Source organism: Acanthopagrus latus, chromosome 6 (genome assembly GCF_904848185.1).
Source record: "Acanthopagrus latus isolate v.2019 chromosome 6, fAcaLat1.1, whole genome shotgun sequence".
In the NCBI taxonomy this organism is placed as follows: domain Eukaryota; kingdom Metazoa; phylum Chordata; class Actinopteri; order Spariformes; family Sparidae; genus Acanthopagrus; species Acanthopagrus latus.
Window position 1 is genome coordinate 8,529,208 of NC_051044.1, and position 12,654 is coordinate 8,541,861.

A 12,654-nucleotide genomic window follows, 5' to 3' on the forward strand; every position below is an offset into this window, starting at 1 on the left:
CACCTTTTTAGCTTCAAACAGTTCCACTCTGTTCTGGGGACCTGATTTTCCTCTGAGAACAGCTTGTTTATTCAGTTAAGTAAATAAATTAGTATCTCTGAGTTTGTATAATTAACCTAATATTAATACGGTGAATGTTAAAAATCAGAGTTTGAATTTCTTCTCCAAAACTACACAGTGGCTCTTTAAAAAAGGACAAAACTGTGACCTTTACAGAAAGTTTCATTAAAATCTGTTTGGTAGTTTTCATGTGATCCTGCTGACAAACCACCAATCAAATGCACGTGATGAGAACGTCACCACCAAACATCCCTGGTGGAATGTTTCACTGTAAAGTTTCCCTTTAAAGTAAATGTGTTATTCTTACTCTTGCAGTTTTAATCAATGGGCCAAACTGACACACATGAAGCAACAGAATAAATATAACATGTATTTTATTGATTCCAACAACCAGTGATAGGTGGATGAAAGCCTTCAGAAAACATGCCTTATCCATGTATTGGACCCAACTCTGAAGAAATATACTTTTCTCTCTCTTTCTCTCTCTCTCTCAAAGATGCTTCTCTTTCCCTCTCCTCAATGATTGTTGCCGCATCCAGAATGCTGACCTATTTACAATCTTTACAATGATGTCCTGTACAAAATAGAGAAATTAACTTTTACAAAGGATTCTTTAGAAAAAAAAGAAAAGGAAAAAAAAAAAGAAATATCAAATATCTTGAGTATTAAAAAGGAAAACATTTTCTGGAATGATTTTCCTAAAACAATACATTAATGTTTTTGTTTTTTTCTCATCACACAGCAAGTTTACATGCATTTACAACACTTAGAAACCCTTAACATTTTGCACGTCAGTGACATTAAATACCGCATAACATTTTTTTTTTTTTTTTTTTCAAATCTTAGTTTAGTCCACAACAAGCTTTGCAAAAATATGACTATTCAGCAACCTGTATTGGTCCAAGATATCAGATTCATTTCTTAATCTGGTTAAATTCTACTTTAAATCAACTACGCAAACAGTGAAGTGCTGATTCTTACCAAATAAGTCATAATTGAATCTTTAATCATTTTTTTGGTTTCATTTACCGTCAAATCGACCAAGTACGATCCAGTTTGGATACTTTCGTTGCCATTCGTAAGGACAAAACACATGAACAAATCTTTATTTTCTTGCAAAACATCAATGAACCCTGTTTCTTAAATCCAACATCATCCTCCTCTTTAAGGCTCAGCATCACTGGCTAAAAACAATCCACTTTTTTTTTTCTCTCTCTCTTTTTTTTTTTTTTTTTAATTATCTCGGGATGCAATTTGGTCCAAATTAGGAAACTCAAGAAGGACGGACCAGATGAAAACACACTGAGTTTGCTTGTGACGTTCAGACATTTGCCGATTGCCAACACCAGTAGAAGTTGCTGCATAGTCCTGATACACTAGTAAGCGAACACAAATCACAGCTACTACAGAGCAACAGGCACAACAACCAGTGGATGAGATGAGAAGCTCGAGCTGATGGCTTTTTGTTAACCTGCAGAGACGGACCAGGGCGGGTCGGCACTGTAATACTGTCTAATACCTGAAATATTTACAGTAACTAAAATTATTTCTCAATCTGCACGTGACCAGTGTCGGTGCCACTGTCACCATTTGGCATCTTTTTTTTTTGCTTTTTGACGTCTTCAATTCATTCATTTCATTTTTTTTCTATTTACCAATCAGAGCTGCGGATTAGCTTGGAGTTTATCAGCCTTGTGAAGCAATAAGCAGCTCATACACGATTTTAAAATGTTAAACTTTCTTATCAAGCTGTCATAAAAGTGGTCTGACATTCATTTACAGGATTTATGTACATGTGATGTTCCGTCCGAGCACCTGAACGATGACACAGTTTGAGATGAACGGGTGGATTTATGTCCTTTTTCTCCATTTTGGGCTTCTTTTACAAAAAAGACCTACACAAAGTACCATAAAAAGTGTTTAAAACTTTTTGCTTTTTTTTTTTCCTCCATAAACATTTCATCACCGAGTCATGTGCCCAAATATGAATAATACAACATCAAGATGGGCGCACACACCATACAATGTCTCACACGACTTCACTGTCTTTATGTAATGTCTTCAACACTTCTTCAACAACAAATCCTAAAAAATATCAGAAATGATCTTCCAGATCTATCTGCACGTGTCTTCATTAGCATTTTGACGGCACAACACTCTTCGCTAACCTACCCTGAACGTCTACGTGATCTTTACTCGACACCAAAAACAGTTTTAGGGACATTGTTTCAGAGCACCATACGCACCTAAATGATGATTATAAGCACGAGTGACATTAAGAATGAGGCTTTTTTTTTTTGTATATATATATATTCGGTTCGTGACGTGCATGAACTGCTGCAAATGAAATGGGCATAGGTAGCTTTAACGTCACTCTGCTCAGCCGTCGTTAGAAGTGATTTGCAGTGGAGATTTGCGATAAGGCGTCCTTTAAAAAGCACCTACTAGGTGATGGATACTGCTAAAATGGTCATTTCATAAGTGATCTCTATACATTCATAGTTGAACTTAATCCCCTAAAGTTGACAGTCAATATGCGTGGTTAAAGAACAGTATTTGGTTCAGTATATTAGATATATGCACCAACTAATATAGATAAAATAAGTTGCGATGTAGCCAGATTGTATGTACATAATATATACACAATAACTACTCTGAATATGGGGGGGAAGATTTGAAACAAATAAAGAATTCTTTTAGATAAAAAACAACACTGAATTGGATTTAATAGCTCAATCTGATCAGAGGGTGTTCTGTTGTGTTATATTATCCCTGTGTATCTAATACCTGATATATATGGCAACACTGGCGACTGCTTGTTTTATATAAAAGCAGCTTGTACAACTAAATTAAGTGATTTGGAACATACGGAAGTGTGCAGCAACAAAGTGATGAACATCACATCACCTATAATAAATAAGTTTAGATTTATGCAAAAGAGTATGACAGCAACTTTAAAACGTCCAACTTAAAAGCCATTAAAACGATAAAGAATATAAATATGTGAGAACGTGTTATCCTGCAATAAAAAAAAAAGTGATTAACTGAAAAGAATATGTAGAGAGTTGGAACATAATATCTTTATCTCTGACCATTTCGGCAGGGGTGACGTGGATGAAAGCACCAGTATAATCTGCTGAAGTTGAAGTGACATTGACGTCTTTGTCCTTTAAGGCATTTGATTTGTTTCACCTGCTCGGGATTGTGTAAAGTTCAGGATTGCATATGTATAAGATCTGGCCTTCAAAGACTTATACAGTAGATATGTACTGAAGAACTCTGTGATAAACAGTAGCATCTGTTATGCTGTCATACTCTTTTCCAGGAAAAAAAAAACAAAAAAATAGTCACCATAATTGAGAATAGCTCTCTGTATCCCATGATGCACCTGGGCACAGAACAGGGTGGCCTGCATGTGCTGCTGCAGTTATCACCTGAAGTCTAAGTGCTGAGACGATGAGTTTCATAGGGATCTATTAGCACCAATCTACAAGTACTGAGGGCTAACGAGGCTGAACTGAAGTGAGTGTTTCCAGTCAAAACATATAGTGAAGTCAGAGAATAGAGATTTTTCATTTAATACTTGTCAACAGTCTTTTTTGAAAATACTGTGCGTATTAAAATGATTTGTAATAAATACCCAGTAACACTTTCAACCTACTGCGGGAATGACGGGTTAAATCACCCTACAACCATTTCGGAGGGTCAGTTTGTTCCTGAACGTGCACTGCATCATCACAGTGGACACAAAAAAAAAAACAAACAAAACTGAAGTGCTAAGTGTCAGGTGCAAAACTTTGTCTTCAAAGTTTAGGCAGGGTAGGATCTTCTTTGTCTGGGGATTCAATGTAATTGGCAGCCTCCTGGAGTTTCAAAAGCATCGCCATCTGAGAACAGAGAAGAGAGAGAGTCAGTAATCAGTAATCCTTAAAACATCCATTCAAGTTCGCAGTATTAAACAATAATCAAAAGAAAGCGCTCTCTTTTTACCAGAGGATCAGATTCCATGGAGCTGGGAGGGGTCTCCTTGTGAGGCCTCTCCTCGAGGGACTGACCCGGGCTGCTGGAGCCGATGCTGGGCGGAGGCAGGTGGAACAGCTTCGCCTGGTCCTGCTGGGCAGACGGCCAAGGCAGCGTGCCCCTCACCCACTCCACCGGGTCCTCCCATACTGCCTTCTGGCCGTGGACCTGAAAGCGCCACCACATAGCAGTTACAGTAAAATTAAGAGGGCAACATTTCCTGTGAAAGTGGAAGCCACTAAAACTTTGCAGGGCAGACATGAAATGCTAGCTGGAGACTTTCTGGACTTGTTGGCTCCGTTTCTCACCTTGATGCCGTCCTTGGCCCCCTCTTGCAGGTAAGGGATAATAGAGTGATTCCAAAGGTCGATGAACCAGGATCGAAACTCGTCCACTGTGACGGGACAGGATAAGAAGAAGCAGGGGCCTGAGGAGGACGAGAGAGGAGAGAGAAGAACATCAAAGGACACACACACACCGCACAAATAAAGATGTCAGTGTTCCCTACAAAATGAAAACATAACTTTCTTCATGCCCTGTCCTGAGGAGTGTGTTTCATACCAATGAGGAAATCCGAAGTGCTGTGCTTCTCCAGGAAGGCGTGCAGATGATACCACAGTTTGGGCACCCAGTCCAACACCCTGATCAGGTCCTCGTTGGTCAAATTTTTCTCATCCTCTGACTCCATCATCTTCCTGTGCAGGTAGCGCACCAGGAAGCCGTTGGCTGGCTCCACATTGTTGGAGAAGGTCACCATCCTAAGATGAAGAAAGAACAGGCAAAAAGTCAATGAAATACGAACCATTACGTACGTACATGAGCAGGCTAGTTTGTTAGCCACACCATGGACCATTTTACCCACATCACTCTGGCTTGTTTGTATTTCTTTAAACCTAGGATGCAGCATGATGGCCCTGCAAAACAGTGTTAAAATGACTAAATCCCTGCAAAAAGAAAGCTGAGAGCTGCTAGTTTGTTTGTACTGTTAGCTCAAAGGTTGTAGCCTGAAAAAGGCAGACTCACACTCAGTCTACATCCAGTGAGGTGAACCATTAAACTGCAGACAAAAGCAACAAAAGTGAGTCACAGCTGTCAGTTATTGAGGTGCTACTACCAAGAGACTTCAAATATGTTATCCTGTAGGTATTACATTTTTTTGGGTCACTCAGTCAACTCTTATTAAAACCTACATAAACTGTTTTATGCACCAAGTTAAATCAAACTGTATTGAATCACACTGTATCAGAATACGTATAAATACATTAAGTCATACTTTACTATTGATCTGCTTTAAGATGTTTTTATTGAATCGACTTGTTTACTCCACAGTGAGCCTCATGATGTAACCTCAGTGTAATCAGGACAAATACGATACTGCAGGAGAGGAAAAACTCCCGCAGCCGCTCCTTTAACCAACCTGAAGCTGAGATGGAGGCCGTGGTTCGCTATCATCTTCACCGGCTGATTGCTCGTTCCGATGATGTAAGGGCTGAGGGCAGAAACAGCATCACAGTGTAGGTTATATCGACCAGTTCCATATATGCTCGTGTAGATAGTTTCAGGCTGCGTATACGAAGCTTACCATTTGTGATATTTGCAAGTGAGAGCGCCATTGACAAGCTCGCTGATGGAGCCAGGGTCGTGAATATCATCCAGAATAACAACCAGCGGTACGTCTGATGTGTTGCTTTCCCGATCGATTTGATTGGCCAGGTTGGAGAGATAAAGCTGCAGATCCTGAGGGAGGAACGGAACAAAAGAAGGACAGAAATGGTGACGGAGGCCGACAACATGACACATCGAATAATCTGCTGTTGCACAGATTCATGCGGCGCGTCAGTTTGTGTCACCTTGCATGACTGCCGGTGCATGTTGAAAGTGACCACGATGCCGTCTGTGACTTCGCGGGCGCTGCGGTCCACCAGGTACTCGGCCAGCCGGGAGGTGAGGTAGCTCTTACCCGTTCCGCTGGGGCCCGACAGGACGAGACGGCGGTGTTTGAGTAGCAGACTGATGTAGTGTTGCATCATGGGTTTGGGAATGAGTGTTTCGAATACCAGGCTGTCCACACACTTCTCCTTCAAACCTGAACATAGTGAGGAATAGCAAGAACGAACCGTGATGTCATAAACAATGCAGTTGATGACTGCCTGCTAATCACCCAGCACAGATTTAAATTGGTGGTAACTGCAGTGCTTGATATTTAAGTGCTCGCTAAGAATTCTGTTGATAACTTTACCAAAATGAATATACATTACAAACAGGAGGAGCCAGAGTAAGAAGATGTTGTGAAAACAAATTAATATCACCTCAAATGTCCTTTATAAGCAACATGGAGCTCAAGAATTTGGCTCTTAAAATAACTTTGCATCGAGAGTAGGCAGTCTGTGCGACCCCATCAAGCCTGCAGAAGTCTAATGTTCCTCCCTCACATCTTTGGGGCCCATGTGTCTGAGCCTGCTCCACCAGCTGGGCCTGGCAGCGCTGGGATCATGTTTCCCCAGAGTCCCGTCTGGGCTGTCGCTGCTTTCCCAGCTCTCTTAGCACTTCGCTCCTTACATTCCTGCATGCTAAAAGGTGCAGAGGGGGTCGACTACCGGGCCAGAGCCTCGCCGCTCGTCACAGCTCTGGTTTAGAATCACTGATGGACTAAACACATGTGCCACTCGCAAACAAAACACTGCTGTTACAGTAGGCCTGTGTAAGACTTAATGTCTTCTAATGGAATAATGTGGATATTTTCCAATGTTCATTGGACTGAATATAAACATCTATGTGAGGTGAACTTACAAATAACTCATGTGTAATTTTATTTTGGTTTTATTTAGTTATTTATTCTGGATGTTTTCAGTGTTGTCATACATTTAATTTGTTTTGATTTATTTTTATACTCATTTTCATTTTCATGAATTGTTTAAATATATAGAACCTCTAAATACTGTAACCCCTCATTAAGGGAAAGGTAAACCTACTGTATTTTGAAATATTTTACATGTAAAGGGGATGTGAGAAATGAAAGAAAAAGTTAAAAAAAAAAAAAAGTATATTAGTCACAAACTATAAATCTTTACTAGTGGTAAATATATAAAATGTATATGTATAAATCTGAAACTGTGGCCAAATCCTGTTGTTGTCCTGATGAGTTCATCCGCTTACACAGGGTCATCTGAGTTGATGTTTTGGTCAACACTGAGGTCAGCTCACCATTCAAAGTAAGTGAATACATATCACACGTAAACAAGTTGTAAAGCAAAAAAGCCAACACTGTATAAAATGGTAATAAAGACAGGCAGGCCTTAAAGTGTTGCTATGACAAGCAGACAGACACGAGGATTTGCACTTCGTCAGACTTGGATCATCTCAGATAAACACTTCACAACATGGCTGCAGCTAAAGATGCGATTGACATCTGATCCATCAATATCTGTGCGCTGACACTATATATGGGTTCGCAGTTTCCGAATTGAAGAGATGACATTGAAAATAGAAGCTGAACTGAGTCCACAAGGCTCAGTTTTGCAGAAAGGCAACGTCTGGGTACTTGCATAAAGCAGCTCATCTCATTAGCCCAAATTGTTATTGGCTGGAGGTAAAAAGCTGCTCCGGATTTGTATAGATTTTTACAAAATAATGAACTGGAGCCTGGACTGTAGTTAGCACTTACTCATCTCCCTGCTTGACATTTTTCTATATTAACAATGTGTAACTGCTGAATTCTAATCGTAGACTGTACATAGATGAGTCCCTAGCCATAGGTTTCTAAAGGGCCATTGTGAGGCTCAGTGTGGTGGCTGCCGCCATCGCCTGACTCTGCCTAATTGCCAGCTGATCCAAAAAACTGCCAAAGAAATGTGGTGGAGCTGAGCGGGCTGAGCGAAGCCTGGGTACTCACTGCTACCTTGACAGCTAGCGGCTAACTGTGACGCAAAGCACCCACGCCCTTAATTATGTATAACTTTAAATGTTTATGTCTTTTAACTGAGTGAGTTATATAAATATTAAATTCCTGTACACTTCTCATGAACGGGGAAATTCATGTTAGAGACCAAAAACTATTCGAAGCAAACATGTTTACTTCTGCTTCAGAGTTTTAACATGGGCTCTCTGGAGATAGATTTGCTTTTGCCCCAAGTGGTCATACAAGGAAGTGCAGTTTTTGGTACTTCCGTGTTTGCTTAATCGTTCAGCCCTCAGGGTTGTCGCTTGAGTCTAATCATTTTGTTTCATCTAAATAAATGTGTAAATCTGTACATCTTAAATCTGATGTGACTTTAAATGATGCAGTTACTGAATTACTTCCCCACTGACCTTTCAGAGCCACGGTGATGCCAGTGGGGCCTCGGGACATGCAGCGAGATGGCTGCGTCTCTGGAGCTTCTCCACCCAGCACTCTCTTAATGTGGCCCATACTGTAACTGTAGATGGAGTCTGTAGACAGGCCCAGACTGGAGGTGGGGTCCACCTTGGCTATGTACACCTGGAATGAAAAGAAGAGAAACCAGAGAAGTGAGTAATTCTGTCTAAATATGATCTTGTGGTTGCAGACAGACGGTGCCCCTGGTGTGGTTTTATAAATTCCAATAGCTGGCAAAGGCTAAAGCAAATATGATCCACCTCATGAGGGCTTTTGTTTTATTGGGCACTGACACACTACAGATCAAACCAAGCTGTTTCCTACCGACAAGACCTGCACAATCGTGTTTGATGATCTGCCAGCCTGTAAAATTAAAATAACTCTTTGACTAAGTCTGTCCATAAAACTTCAACTTGACTCCGTACTGCAGTGTTCAGTGGACAAACTCTCTGAAGTAACAACCTGCTAAATTTATTGTGGCAGCTGAGCGCAGCCAGATACAATCTGTACATTCAGTCCTCGGACAGGTCACATTGAATAAAGTTGTCAGAAGATGGCGACCCACCTTGAAAGCCTGGCTGACAGCTGAATCTAGCATGGGCCAGTCCATCCTGCCGTTCACCCTGACGGTGCCGACAAAGAAATCCTGCTGTTTGACCTCCTGTTGACAAGAAGTGCCACAAACATGTGAAAAGTGGATCTTAAATGATGTCTATTGTGCTGGAGAGGGCCAGACGACAAACACACTTACATCTTTGAAGACGTGTAAATCTGCAACACACACCACCACCCGGACACGGTGATCGTCTCTTTGTGAGGACAGAGTGAGAGTATCTGCAGAGTACGCGTCTGCTGAGGAGGAAATGAAAAGAGGAACAAGACAGAAAAACAAAAGAAAGATGATGTAACATGTATGACAGCGTCTCGCTTTTAGGGTTGTTTTAGTTAATCAGCATTGAGGCTCATGAAGTGCTACACCTGAAGGTTATGGTTACCTGAGTCAAGATTTTGTATCGACATTTGTCCTTCGAAATGAAAGCAGTGGACAGCATGTTTTTAAAATGGTAGAGTAGTAATAAGATTTATCATAACATGAATGAAAGTTCAGATTATTATCAGGGAAACATCACTACGGACTGTTTTTTGCACTTGCCTGGTATTTCCTTACATTTCCTCTCTATTGCCTAGGCCTCTTTAATCATTTATCATCTAATTATAAAAAATATTTACAAACATTTCTCAGTAAATAAATAGTGATACAATACAGTGATACAATACAGATTATACCAGTGAATAATAAAGAGAAAATTAGTAATCTTGAGATGACACAATAAATCAGGAAGAGATTTTTGATAATTCATGTTTTACACAGGTGTAGCACATTGCTTCATGTTTGGGAGGTGTAGTAATCCACCTCCTACCTTTTAAAAATATAGGTTCCGAGCAGAGAGTTTGCAAAGAAGGAAGACTCCTGAGCTACTGAGGCAAACCAGGGAGGTTTAAAAACATTTTTTAATGTTTGCGCCTAAATCTAATTTAATCTGTGTGGTAAACAGTGTGATAAAATAAGCTGTTTTACTTTTAGTACATCAGGCGCAAGGAGGTTTTATACTAATTAGAATAAAACATTCCTTCATCTTTTGCACTCTCCAGCTGACACTCCTCAGAATAACCAGACTATTCATCAGCTCTAAAGGTGCCATATGTTTTGATAAATTGCCCTTATTGGATTTTGACTCACAGCTTTATTCCTCTCTCAGTAGCCAGTTCCAAGGCCCAACCCTTGAGAAAAATGATACAGTGTGCCTTCTTATTTGCTTGTAAATAACTCACTATACGACTAGATTTACAGGTCAGGAGGTGGATCTATAAATGTACACACACTTTACATTGTTAACATGTCCTCGACTGAACTGTACCTGAGGTGCTCCCCTCACTCAGCCCTCTGCTGTAGCTCTTGGGCATGTGCATGGCTACCGACTGTCGAGGTGATGAACTTCCCAGAGCAGTGAGGCCTGAGGACTGGGAGGGGGAGCTTGAGGGTCCGGGAGATGGACAGGGGGACAGACCGCCCGTCTTCAGCTGGTCGTTCTCAGTCTTCAGATTCTCCACTGTCCTCTACAGATAAAAACACACACACAGTGTTACTAATTGAGATAAGTCACAGCGCCTCTTCCCTAATACAACTCCAGCAGAGTTTGGTGTTTTTTGAAAGCACACCAAAAAGAGCTGTAATATTAAAGGTGATATTTAAGTTCAAACACATTAACCAGATACATCTTAAATCAAAACAGAAGGCAGTGTGAGATCACTTCACACAACAGTAGAGCTGAAACAATCAGCCAATTAATCAATCTTTTCAACAAAATGTCAAGTAAATGCAAGAATTTCCTGCCTTTCTTTGTCATTTATGAAAGTAAATTAAGAGTTTTTGGGTTATGGACTGTTGTTAAGAGGAAAAAAACTGCAATCTGAAGACATCAATTTGGGCTCTTGGAAAATGTGAGTGTCATTTTTTCAAATATTCTTTTACATTTCAGTTAACCATGTAAATATTCAGCAGATTAACTGATAATGAAACCATTTTTAGCAGCAGCCCTAAATAATCACATACATACATTCAACATCAAACTATAAATAAAGGAATTACACAGTGAACCCATAACATGTTACCATAATTGTAGACAATAGCCAAAATAAAGAACACAGCCATATATATATCCATAAATCAAGTAGATAAGATGTATTCAAGTCATAAAGCAAATATGCCAAAGTGGAAGATACTACAGTAATCTATCAAAACAAAAATATGTGTACAAAGTGAACTAACACTGTCCTCTTCTAGTATTTGCACAAGGACTGGAGCATTAAAAGCTTGGCAGCATACCTATACCAACTCCACAGGTGAACTGTGGGCACTGAAAGGTAACCAAGCTTAACTGACCATTCTTCCACCAACCTGCATGCTGGTCATGGCCTCCTGCAGCTGCTCCAGGCGGTGGGCGGAGCTCAGTGCCTCCAGGCGGATGTCAGTCAGTTTGCGCTCCTTCTCCCACAGCTCCGATCGCAGCTCTGTCACGACCTTATCATCCTGCACATCGCCGCCTTCACAGAGTCTGGAGATGTTCAAGTCAAATAGCATTACAGGCGTGTGATGGCAGCAAAGATCATCAGAATAATTTTCAGAGGGACAGCGACTCGTGTGATTCAAATTATTTGCTGTTGTGATTCAGTGTCAGTTGAGTCAGGGAGAGGGGGAAAGGTTTACCCTGATGATGATGCAGAGGTGGAGGATTTAATTGACGATGCAGTGTTGTCTCCAACATGGTGGACTTTTGGGGAGGAAGGTGCAGAGGATTCAGGGGTGGCGATTTCCTCTATGTCAGAGTACAGCCCTGACTTGGAGCCCTTCTTACTAAAGGCCTTGTTGAAGGAGCTGCGTAACTGCATGGAGAAGAAATATGAAACTGAACAATTGATGCATCTAAAAACTCTGAATTAATAAGCAGCTCTATGAAGCAGTCGTGTTGAGCTGCTTATATCAGATAAGCCTTGTTTCCCACTGAGAGTTGTCATCCACACTTGTTTCCTGTTAACCTTCTGATACAGACTTCCTTCATTCCTAATTTATGTAGCCAGCGGGTTTCATATATTTGTACAGTTCTGAGTTGACAGCTGGAAGATATAACTGTCCAAACCCAAACTTAAATGTGACATTTGGAAGGATAAAAATGGATCAAATCAAAACAAAACACATCAATCATTATTGCTCATCACACACAAATGCAAGATGTTCAAATGAAGAGTGAGAGAGTATGAAATAGTCTCTGAAACCATATAAGTTTCTAAAAAAGTAGCTGTTAACCTCACTGAACTATTTGATCTCAGTATAAAGAACAGTTTAACGGCATGCCGATTAAATGCAGAACATAAAACCAGGATTCTGTAATCTAATCTTACGATATGATCAGAATACGATACGATGTGACTCAACAAATCAACTTTTGAAAGACCTGAACAACAGTAACTCTAAGTGCATGTGGGCTGGGGAAAAGGGAGGAGGGTGTGTGGGGGTTTATTTACTGTAGCAACATCACTCACCTCAAAGACCTAAAATAAAAAGCAGGGCAGCATGAGGGAGAGACCAGAGTCATACTTAATAACAGATTTGGAACAAGAGTAGGAGGAGAAGCCGACACACACATGCAGGAGAACAAACT

The 12,654-nt window shown here is 40.6% G+C and overlaps 1 protein-coding gene across 10 annotated transcripts in view; it reads right to left on the minus strand.

The window, feature by feature from the left end:
- Window positions 1–417: 417 nt before the first annotated feature.
- The window catches only part of nav1b (neuron navigator 1b), a 97,098-nt gene continuing 84,861 nt past the window's right edge, over window positions 418–12,654 (minus strand). For 4 of the 10 annotated variants that reach the window (XM_037099792.1, XM_037099798.1, XM_037099797.1 and 1 more), the window contains 14 exons: window positions 12,536–12,544; window positions 11,703–11,878; window positions 11,394–11,550; window positions 10,354–10,552; window positions 9,186–9,286; window positions 9,000–9,095; window positions 8,389–8,557; window positions 5,931–6,166; window positions 5,663–5,817; window positions 5,498–5,569; window positions 4,642–4,838; window positions 4,389–4,507; window positions 4,051–4,248; window positions 418–3,947 (listed from right to left, as the gene is read on the minus strand). In XM_037099792.1, coding sequence (XP_036955687.1) covers window positions 3,864–3,947; window positions 4,051–4,248; window positions 4,389–4,507; window positions 4,642–4,838; window positions 5,498–5,569; window positions 5,663–5,817; window positions 5,931–6,166; window positions 8,389–8,557; window positions 9,000–9,095; window positions 9,186–9,286; window positions 10,354–10,552; window positions 11,394–11,550; window positions 11,703–11,878; window positions 12,536–12,544 — 1,968 coding nt within the window. In that variant the 3' untranslated portion in view covers window positions 418–3,863. The remainder of the gene's footprint in view (window positions 3,948–4,050; window positions 4,249–4,388; window positions 4,508–4,641; window positions 4,839–5,497; window positions 5,570–5,662; window positions 5,818–5,930; window positions 6,167–8,388; window positions 8,558–8,999; window positions 9,096–9,185; window positions 9,287–10,353; window positions 10,553–11,393; window positions 11,551–11,702; window positions 11,879–12,535; window positions 12,545–12,654) is intronic. The other 6 variants (XM_037099800.1, XM_037099796.1, XM_037099794.1 and 3 more) reach the window with 2 other exon arrangements.